The sequence below is a fragment of the Cariama cristata genome, unplaced genomic scaffold (genome assembly GCF_000690535.1).
Source record: "Cariama cristata isolate BGI_N322 unplaced genomic scaffold, ASM69053v1 scaffold34028, whole genome shotgun sequence".
In the NCBI taxonomy this organism is placed as follows: Eukaryota; Metazoa; Chordata; class Aves; order Cariamiformes; family Cariamidae; genus Cariama; species Cariama cristata.
The window spans coordinates 1-10933 of NW_009632378.1; the positions used below are offsets into that span (position 1 = coordinate 1).

The window sequence follows — 10933 nt, forward strand, 5'->3', positions numbered from 1 at the left end:
TCCTGCTGCAGCCCCGGGGGCTCTGCCGGAGCTGTTGGGGTGAAACCCGGCTTCTCTTGGCCCCGGGGGTGGTGGGCTGTGGTGGGGAGATGCAGGGTAGGATGCTCCAACTGCACCGGGACCGGCTCCGAGCACGCAGCCCCAGCCAATTTTAGTGCCGTCCACCCCAACCCCTCCGGCCGCAGAGGCTCCGAGAGGCAGAGCTCTCCTCTCCCTGTGCCCAGGAGAGCCAACAAGGCCATTTTGCATCTCTGAGTGAGCAGAGGTGCTGCCTGTTTCCTTTGGCTTTTGAAGGCTTCCATACAGATGGCTGCATCTGAGGGAGTCGCCTACACTCCTTTCTTGTCAGCAGCAAGAAATGGGCATGGTGCATCTCCTCCTGAAGGATGTGACTAAAAACAGCCTGGGTGAGCCGTGCTTCCTTGAAGGACCTGTTCCTGCGACCCACTCGGACATTAAAAGGCAACATCGGCATGTCTGAAGTTAGGTGAAATGAGCACCGTTCTCCCTCTCCCCTGCAGCTGGATTTCCGCAATAAGCAGCTGGCAAGGAGGAGGAAACCTCATCTGGCTCTTCCCCAGCTCCTGCCAGCCCTGTGCTGAGGGGTGAGCCCGCATTTTGGGGTGCCCTAGGTCTGTGCTGGGTATGCAGCAGCCCGAGGATGGGAGCAACGCTGCCTCACAGCCCCTGGGGCAACATGGCCAAGTGTGGATGGAGGGTGAGGAGTGTCCTTGGGCTGCTCTGACAGTTCCTCCCCCTGTTTTTAAATCTTCCAAGACAACAGCCTTTTTTGCATAGCACCGGGATGTTGTTGCAGGATTACCTGCAGGGTAGGCAAGCCTTCAGGGCATGCTTCTGGATGGACACCAGACACAAACCCTGCCCTAATCCTCCTGGTTTATAATACTGAGGTTTCTTGCTTGCTTCCCACGCTTCCACACCCCGATGAAGTAACAAAAGCTGTCGTCCAGCAACCTTACTATTTACAGACTTATGTGTACCATAACTGGTGTGCTTCATACACCACAATGTCGTCACAGAGGAGGAAGCCAGATGGCTTTTTTAGGAAGAGCTGAGGAGGGGGGATCATGCAAGATGATGGCACTCCCAAGAGGGAGCCAACAGTTTCCTTGAACATCCTGCTATCCAGCATGAGACCATCGTCCCTCCACTGCTAGACTGAAAAATCAGAGGCGATTACACACTTTCCAGGCAGGGATCAGAGCACTGGATGTCATCATGACGGTGAATGCCCAGGAATGAGGTGCAGCGGTGGGTAGCAGGTGCTGCCCATCCCAGCTCTTCACCAGCAGCAGGACAGGTTCACCTCCAGTGGACTTGACCACCAAAACCCAAACAGAGTGCCACTGACAGGAGTGAGCCCCAGAGCTTGTGTCCCCGTAACATGCTGGGGCACACCATATCCCCTTCTGTAGGGTGCTCTGCAGAGGGGTGTACCCAGACCCACTGCCTCAACCCCATGCCATCTCAGCTCCCCCCTGGCAGCAGTTTTGCTCAAGCTGATGAACATTTTCCCAGGACCCACTGGGGATGTGCTTACTGGGACCTTTTCCTCTTCCTTTTCATTCCTGGTACTTCTTTAAGTGCTTTCATTTTTTTCACTCCTTCCTTTGGCTTCTCCTCTGCAAATTTAACATAAAGTTGTTGATTTTGGTCGCTGAGAAACAAAAAGGTCTGAATCTTTGAGGCCACCAGTTTGCTTTTGTTGTGGTGCCTTTGCCTTGCCCAGAACGCTGGCAGGCAGAAAATCCTGCAGCCTGAGGATGCTGGCAGTCCTTGCAGCACCAAGACCTGCACTGTTGGATGCTCCGCCCCAGAAGTCAAGGGCTGTGGTCTTGTGGGCTGCTCTGGCTTTGAATATCTGTGATGGGGACAAAGCCAGACCTCAGCACAGCCTGGGATAGAAACTACACCTTTCTCTGGGACATTTTCCTGGTGAACCAAAACTTTGACAGTGACTTGCTTTGTGTGGCATTCAAATCCTCACTGACTCTCAGACAGGACCATAGGATGTAGCAGCAGTGGTGATGCCCACCGCAGGGGTGTCCTACATGCTCCAGGCAGATCCTTACGGCACAGAGTTTGTGGTGGGCTTGAGCCACCCTTTGCAGTGCTGAGCCCCAAGATCTGAGTTTCCCTTTGTTTTTGTCCTGCAGTCCCACCCGCTGTCCCTGTGCAACAGCAGCGAGGATGAACACACCGAATCGGGATTCATCACCATTGTCAAGCTTGAACAACCAGATCGGGATCCCAACCCCTGCCTGTCGCTGGCTAACAAGGTAGGTGCAAAAATGCCCCGAATGGCACCAACCTGGTGCAAGAAAGAGTAAGAGCGGGAGGAGACAGCAGGGTAGGAAAGAGCTGTTGAAGGTGGAGAAAAGGACAAGGACAGAGCAGGGTCCTTGGAGGAAGGGGTTCTTTGGGAGATGCCCTGCGCCAGCCATCCCCAATACCCACCCCTCCTTATCTTTTGGACTGCCTGGCTTTGTAAAAGGTGTGGTGTTTTCCCTAATCTGACTGCTCTGGGATGCTCAGACCTTACCCCAGCATCTCATACACTTTACTGCCCAGCAGCCTTGTGCCCCTCCTGTTTTGCAGCCTCCCGTTGCGTGCTGGCCTGTTGGGGGGATTTATGTTTCTCGGTGTCCTCTGTCCTGTGGGAAAATATGATCACAGAAAATATCTTCTGTGCCTCTGTCTTCAAAAATAGTACTGTAATACTTCACTGGATGAGGCAAGTGAAAATTCAGCGCTGAGCAATTCAGACAAATGCAAACTAGACGAAATAGTGGTGGGATGTGACTCGTTAATAGCGCAGGCCACCATCCACCCTACAAAGGGATGGGAGAGCTCAGAGGTCTTCAGATCAAGTCTCCTCTGAAAGAGGTACCTTAGTGAAACAGCAGTTACTGTGTCAAAAGCTGAGGTCACTGGTACAATTCTCCAGTAATAAGGAAGTCAGGTAGGAACGAGGGTCATTTTAAGCCTTAAAATCTTTGTGTCTCTGATAAAGTTGTGTGGATAAGGCTAACATTAGCTTTTTCTTCAGTGGTTCACGGCGTCCTTTTATTGTCTCTGCACTAAATGTTGTATTATTTTCCACAAGCATGGTACAAACATGAAAAAAAAAACTTGTTTACCTCTCCTTGGCTTTATCTGGATTGCATTCATGTGATGCCACCCCTGTTGTCTGCATTCTGCTGGTAGTGACATGCTGGGGATGGGGACAGGGTCCTTTTCTGTCCTCCCTGCAGCTCTGCTGAAGAGGCAGGTAAAACTTGTACCAAGGAGTTGTTCCTGCCCAGCAGTTGGGTTTTTTTTCACAGAGGCTGTGGCAACAAAAGCCAGGAAAGTGATGTGATGCTGTGATGGATTTTCCACTTCAGGGCTGCTTCCCTGCAGTCAGGCAGCAATGCCTATCCCTTTCTGGACCAGGGTGGAAGCCTAAGTTTGGTTTGGTGCTGCTCTGGAGCTGATGCCAGCTGTTAGGACAAGCCAGTGTGGTGGAGTTACAGACCTGCTATCAGTTACCCCACATCTGGAAAATGGCCTGGTCCCACCTGTGGGTGTTAGGGATGCACGAGGATGGTGAGATAAAGAGCGAACCCAAGGGCTTCCAGTGCAGCTTGTGATAGACGTGAGAGGAAGGGTTCTGCGGGTGCCTTAGGGAGCACAGCTGGGTGCTCCATCTCTCCCGTGTCCATCCAGATGTGACCATCACGTTATAGTGGTCCCAGGCTGCTGCAGCTGACCAGGGAGGATGCTGGGGGTGGGGGCAGCGATGGCTGGTTTGGTCAGTGCAGCTACTGTGGAGGATCTTGAACAGGAGGAAGGAGCAGCTTCAAAGGCTCATCTTCCACTGTAGAACCTAAAAGGTTTAAAAACTGGTTTGCTAGTTTTGTCTTTAATCTTTGAGACTCTGATCACAATACTGGAAATGCCAGTGTGTTACTGAGTCCAGGGATTGGCTGAGCAAGGTCTGCACAGGGAGGAGAAGACATGGTACATTGCTGTACTATGGTCATCCTCACTAGCTTTGATCCGTTCTCCAGAACCACTAACAAAGCAAATAAACCCCACAGTTCACTGCCATGCTCATGACTTGATAAAGTGACAGTTCACTGGCCTTCAGTCATCATTGCTTTGTTACCAGAGCCAAATCCAACACTGGATTTTGGGATCCAGCTGAACGTGACATCGGTTGCCATCCTTCTCCAAGATCTCACCCAGGGAGGCTCACAACTCTTCTCCCTCCAACCAGGACTAGTTTAGCCATGAAATACAGGCAAATGCTCCTTAAGCTGGCCACATCCCCGGGCCCTGCTTTGTACCTTGGTTCCTCCATCCCCCTTCAATTGCTATCTGGCTGCTTCTTCATCCTCCTGAAGCCTCTGCCAAGCTCCTTCCCTCCAACATCATACAGATCTCTTCCTCAAAATCCCTGGACAATGCTTCTCCTCAAGAGAAGGAATGTAGCTGTGGAGTGTGGCTGCTGCTGGAGCAGGAGCCTTGTTTTCCTGGCATGTGTTCCTTGCGGTAGAGTTTTGCATGTTGAATTGCAGCACTATATCAATGACGATAAAAATAGCCATGTGCAAACTGTTATCATAACCTCTGCTTTAGCTGTCACCCAGCCAAGCAGTGTGCACAGACAACCCCGTCCAGCCCAGCATGAGAATAACTCCACCAGCCACCTGAGGCACTTTGCTGCTTCTCCTCTCTTAAATTCTAGCACTGCTTCAGCATCCAAAGCTAAACCCAGTTGGGAAGGTGGTTGGTTTGCAACGGGAGAGGAAGGCATGGAAAATACCTCTGGAATCCATTCAAAGTGATTTATTTTTCTTTCTGACGCATCATTTGTTATTTTTTGGTCTATTTTTGTTCCTGAGTGAACCATTGATTGCAAGTCTGGTTGGCAGACTGCTGAAACCTCCTAAATCATCCTGTAAATACATATTTGCACCAAAAGTGTTTCAGTCCTCAAAGAGGAAGGTCAGCTGTGCCATGTGGCTGAAGAGATCCGACGCAAAGACAGCAAGCACTCAGAAAAAGATTGAAGCAAGCAGGTTGTGAATAGCTTGAACAAAAATTGTGTCCTCTGCAACAGGAGTCAGAAAGATGTTGGGAAGAGTCACTTATGCAGTCTCAGTTGCTTGTTTCCCCATCCTTGGTGTCTTTAGCAGGATAAAATCTTTGTAGAGCTGTTCATTGTTCATCAAAGCTTGACTGGCTCCAATGGGTGGAAGTTATGACCTGAAAGTCCTGACTCTACTTCAGTGCTGGCAAATGCTAAGGTGCCTTTGATCCCAGGCAGGACTTCAGTCTCTGATCCCTGCCCTGAGCCTCTGATCCCACTTTTCCAGCTTCCCCATCTGGTATACCAAACCCAAGAATGTCAAATCCTATCAGCAACTCAGAACCTTCAGCCCTGCCTCCATAGTCTTCCCAACTATCTGCACCTCCTTTGACATCCCTGTCCCTGTGCCCAGGCCCAGGCAGACATCTCTGGCACCCGGCTTCTCCCCATCGAGGTGCGTGGAGGTGACCAGCACCTATGAGCGAGGGATGGAGCTGAACCTGCTCCACCGCTGCTTGCTGCACCGGGAATGCCCCTTCCCTTTGCTCAGCCGGCACCCTGCGTTTGATATTGCAGCTGGGAAGCGGCGGCACTGACCTCTGGCCCCTAAGCTGGAGTTTGGCAATGCAATGGGTAAACTGCTGCAGCAGCTCCAGCAGCTCCCTGTTTGCACAGGCGCTCGGGGACGCGCAGATCAAAGGGCTCTGCGTGAGTAACAGAGGCCCAACCCTGCACTTTGTTCACGTTCCTGTCTCCTGAGGCTGCCTCTGCCTGCCTGGAAGGCTCGAAGGGCTTGGTGGGAGGACGTGGGTGACCCCGCAAAGTCCTCCGGACAGTGTGCTTTGACCTCACCAAGGTGGCATTTGGGTGGGTCTCAGAGCTGTCCTCCTTGGACCGCAGCAACCAGTGGGCTGCGAAAAGCCACCCCCCTCCTAATCCTAGACCAGACCCACAGCCCAGGCATCACCTGAGCTTCTCCCTGATGAATGTGGGGGACGAGGACCAGGGAGAGAAATGCGTACGGGAGTCAGGCCCATAGACAGCCCATGGCTGGTGCAGCCAGTGTGAGAAGTGGAGACTTGCAGAGGTTTCTGCTGTCCTGGATGGGAGGGTTGCGTAGCGATCAGCAGGGCTAACAGGGCTGCAAATCCCTCCCCAGCAAATCCAGCTCTGAAGCAAAGGGGCACATGACACAGACAGCTGGGGAATTTGGTGTTTAGGTTTATGGGTTGCTGTGACTGCAAGCCCACCCACTAATTTGCCTCCACAACTATAGGGAGAAACCATCTGCGAACCACAGAGCTCTAGCAAGAGTGGGCACTGCAATTCAACACAAGTACAGAAACCAAGGTGTAAATTATTTTCTCAATCTAAGCAGTAGGTGCTTCTTTCGCTGAAGAGCCAGGGAGGCAGATACATATCCAAATGGTAGATGTTAATACAGATGTACAATACAAAACGTCCACTAAAACTTCTGTTCTTTTGGACAGGCAAAGCTGGCAGGGGAGCGTGGAGCCCGTGCGATCCTTTTTGATATTACCGATGATGAAAGCGCTGCTGATCAGGTACAAACTCCATTGATATTATCAGCTAAACCACAGTGCCCCTGTCTCATCCCAAAATGTGCCCAGGTCAGGACCCAGAAGCCACCAACACGCAGTGGGAGGTCCCAGGAGGATTCTTCAGGCTGGCTTTGAACATTAGCTCTTACCCAGCTCATCCATGCACACAGACAGTCCTTTTCTCTTCTGTTCACTCCATGGCACATCTCCACACAGCCACCAGCAGGTCAGCAGCTTGCGAACAGCACCTTGCTGCTTTTAAAGGATGTTGTCTGGTCTGTTGAGCTTTTCCACCAGGAGCTGGATGCTTCCTCTTGGGAAGTCACAGATTACTCGATCCCATCTGGTACAGACAGCCCTGGTGTATCTTCGGGGAAAGGAAAGGTGATTTCTTGAGCTTTCAAGCCAAAGTCATGGCCACCCTGCTATGCTGTTGGTGATTCTCCTGCTGCAAGTTTAATATTGGTTTAGAGACCTCCAGAGGTCCCTTCCACCAACACTGCTGTCATCTCTGGAAAAGAATAGGTTCCCCATCAAAATAATCAAGGGATAATGAAAAGCATCCGGCATTAGATAAGAGGACAGATAGGGGAGCTGGTGCCCGAGCTTATCAAAACTCTGGGCTGACTCCTGCTTGCTGGATCTACCCATCGTGGCTTTTTCATGCACTTACAACTTAATTTCTGATGCCAGCAGTGAGTGCAGGCCCATGAGGTGATGCTGAGGTTGCTCAATAAGGGTATGGGAAGTGGTTAGTGGGTCAGATGGCCGCTCTGATTCAGGTCAGTCTGGAGGAGAGGGCAGACTCGGACACTTGCTGAGCCAGCCCATGCCAGGCTGCCTATGTTGGGCTGTGGTGGAAAACTGCCAGTATGATCAGAAACAAACAGAATGTCCTGCAAATGACCGAGGGAGGATGGGGAGCGCTGATGGGTCTCTCAGGAAAAGAAGAGGAAGCATTTCTGTAGAGTTGGCAGTGCTGTTGGCAGTTACCACGTGGAAGAGGAGAGACCAAGAACTTTTGCACAGGGGCTTGAAAGAGCAGCACAGGAGATACTGAGCAGTGTCCAGTTGTGCATGAGGAGGCTCCGTGGGAGGAAATGAAGAAAGCCATGCTGAAGAGTTGGTAAAAGCGGAGGAGCTTCCATCTGATTTCATTATAGAGGGACAGTGCAAGTTTGGGGGAGCAGTTAGTCTCTAAAGTTTGTGCAAGAAGCATCAGGAGGAACCAGATGAGCCTGGGGGGCAAGGATAGGCCTGGTTTCAGGCTGTTCTGGACCATCTTTCAGTGTATTTGTTTCTTTACAGCTGAGAAAGCCCAGAGGTCTGAGTCAGCCTGTGGTTCTGATCAGAGGCCACGATGCCGAGCTTCTCATGGGCGTCGTGAACAAGAACAGAGAGGCCCACGTGAAGATAGAGGTCAAGGAGCCACCAGCTTGGGTGAGAGACACATCATTCCCACTGCCTTCTATATCCTCCCTCCCAAGCTGCTGTGCCATGGAATAGGACTTTCCCAAAGATGCTGAGCTTTCCTTCCCAGGGACGGAGATCACAGCCCTTTGCAGGAGCTGCCTGTCTGCAGCGTTCAGATGACGTGCTGCAAATAAAGGCTCAAAAGCACTTTCAGCTTTTTTTTTTTTTTTTTTTTTTTTTTGCTTCAGCATCACAAGTGAGGTGAGGGGATTCTCTGTCTCTTCAGGTGAGACCAAGCCTTGGTTTTCTCATCTTGTGCTACCTTAGGCCATGGCCTCTAGAGAGCTGAATTGCTGCAAGATGGAGAAATTCCCTTCCTGCTGGAATGTGCAGAAAAGACTGAATCCTTTTTCTTCTACCTGTAAAGAGCAAGGAGGTAGAGCTTGGCCAAGGACCATGTATTCAAAGGCTGACGGTCAGGAAGAGATTGGGATTTCCCTGCCTAGCCTCTAACTCTCACCCCTGCCATGCAGGAGTAATTTCTTTCCTGTTTTATCCAACAGCCAGACTACGATGTGTGGATTCTTCTCACGGTAGTCAGCACTGTGGTCGTCATCATTTTGATTTTTGTTGTCCGCACAAAGTGCCAGCTGAACAGGACTCAGGTAGGAATTTCACAGAGCAGATGCGTCTGAGCAAACAGAAACACATGAAAGGCTGGAACAGACACAGTTTGGGAGGGGAAATGTGCCCCTGTGTGAACTGAAGATGTGGCCATATCAGGCAGGAGCGGCCCAGGGATGAGCGAAGTGATCCTGAGATGGGCTGGCAGCATCCGTTGTGCGGTGGCCTTGCTCTCCTCCTGCTGCCCCACCAGCACTGCAGCCTGCAGTCCCAGCACCTTTCAGAGCTTGTCCCAGCACCCAAAGTTGCAGAGCTGGCCCACAAGCTCTTGATTTTAACAGTAGTGTCTGTATTGGTAGGGAATAGGAAATTTAATATTTTAACAAATTAAATAATTGTCTTTCCAGAGTCAGATGTATTTCCAGATTTGAGAATACCCCATTTGTCCTGTAGAAAGCCTTTAGGGCTCAAAATTTCAGTACTGCTGAGTGATTTTGAATGTCCAGTTCCAGATGTCTCCTGCTGGTGACAAAACCTACTCTGGCTAAGTCAGGTTAGGCAAAAAGTCACCTCTGGAAATAAGAAGTATCACTCCCAAATTCCTGATAATCCCATTTTGAAAGCAGAAGGGCAATGAGAAGTATGGTAATGTAAGGCTGAGCCTCTCCTTAAAGCCTCCTTCCTCCCTGGCAGGACTCCTTGCAGCAGCAGACCATGCAGGCTATCGGGCAGCTGGCCACGCGCAGGTACCAAGCAAGGTGCCGGCAGGCATCGCGGTGGGACTCAGCCAGCAGCTGCAGCTCAGCCCCGGTCTGTGCGATTTGCCTGGAGGAGTTCAGCGAGGGCCAGGTAGGCTGCGGGCACGGCTGTTGGTTAGCCACGGCTCTGAGCTTCCCGTCCGCAGTCAGGTGGGAGCTGCGGTGGGAGCTGAGCCATCATGGTAGGGGTGGGAGACCCTTGGGATGTTTCCTTCGGCAACTCCTGAGGGCTGGAAAAGGACCGGCATCAATGGAAGTCTGCCTGCGCCTTGACCGAAAAAGCCCTGCCCCTGCTGAAGTCATTTGCCTGCAGGTTCGGATTCCCTGAAGATGGGTCTCCAGCTGTCACTGTAGGGTAAAATGTCCGTAATACATTCACATAGAAACAGTGAGGCAAAAGTGGGGTTTGCTTCACCAAAGCACTCAGCCTGAAACCCCCCTGTTCCCGAGGGCTAGCACCTCTCCAAACGTTCACACCCCAGAGCTGGACATAGCAAGCAGAACCAGAGCTGCCAGGCTGCTGCATGGCCCCCTCAATGCAAAGCTGGGCTGCAGATTGCTCACCGTTAGACATCTTTCCATCCTACAAGGCTCGCTTCCATCAAGAAAGACCCATCCAGTTCTTGAGACATGGTTCTCCTTGCTCACACTCCTCCTCTTCTCTCCACCTCTCTCTAGGAACTGCGGATCATCTCGTGCTCCCATGAGTTTCACCGGGAGTGTGTTGACCCCTGGCTGCAGCAACACCACACGTGTCCGCTTTGCGTGTTCAATATCCTTGGTAGGGCTCAGACACAGCATTTCCCAGCCAAGGACGGGGTTGGGCGCAGGGGTTGTGCCCAGGAGGTGCAGGTACCCTTGGGTGATGCCTGCAGTCAGTGCGTCAGCAGGAGCGTTTGTCTCTCTGCACAGGGGTGTACAGGGCGGTGCGTGCATGGAGAGGGGTCCCTGCACGTGTGAGCCCCCACCGTGTACAGCGAGGTGCTGGGACCTGCACCATGACGAGAGGTTTCCAGTCCTGGGACCTGCAGGGAAGGGAGATGGGATCTGAGGGTCGGGGCAACAGGGAGGATGCTGTGTGTGCAGGACTATCAAGATGGTTTGGTGGTGGCAGTGAGGAGTTGCAGGGCACAGGTGGGACGTGGGACCGTAGTAGGAGTGCAGTGGAGGCTCACTGGTGCTGGGGCTACCGCAGCTGGGCTGTGGGGTGCATGCTGGATACTCCCTTTTCTCTCCACAGCCAGAGACTCGGTGGACCAGGCCACAGCCGCTAGCTCCAGGCTGGCCCCTCAGGACATGGAGCCTGGACGGCGACTCCACCTTTTCCGCCAGCACCCGGGACATGCCCTTTACCATCTCCCACACGCGTATCCTCAGAGGAACCTCAGGACCTTTCCCCCAGAGCCAGCACATGGCAACCCCTTCTTCCACTCTCCAGAGCTCTCCCAGCTGGATTTTGGCACCATCCATTACATGCC

General features: G+C 52.1%; 1 protein-coding gene across 1 annotated transcript in view; it reads left to right on the forward strand.

Moving 5' to 3' along the window:
* Window positions 1-2146: 2146 nt before the first annotated feature.
* The window catches only part of RNF43 (ring finger protein 43), a gene marked incomplete at its 5' end in the record, with an annotated part of 16600 nt that continues 7813 nt past the window's right edge, over window positions 2147-10933 (forward strand). Inside the window, 7 exons of the mRNA XM_009706317.1 lie at window positions 2147-2300; window positions 6589-6663; window positions 7969-8100; window positions 8637-8738; window positions 9391-9546; window positions 10134-10236; window positions 10696-10930. Of these exons, the coding sequence (XP_009704619.1) occupies window positions 2147-2300; window positions 6589-6663; window positions 7969-8100; window positions 8637-8738; window positions 9391-9546; window positions 10134-10236; window positions 10696-10930 (957 nt within the window). The remainder of the gene's footprint in view (window positions 2301-6588; window positions 6664-7968; window positions 8101-8636; window positions 8739-9390; window positions 9547-10133; window positions 10237-10695; window positions 10931-10933) is intronic.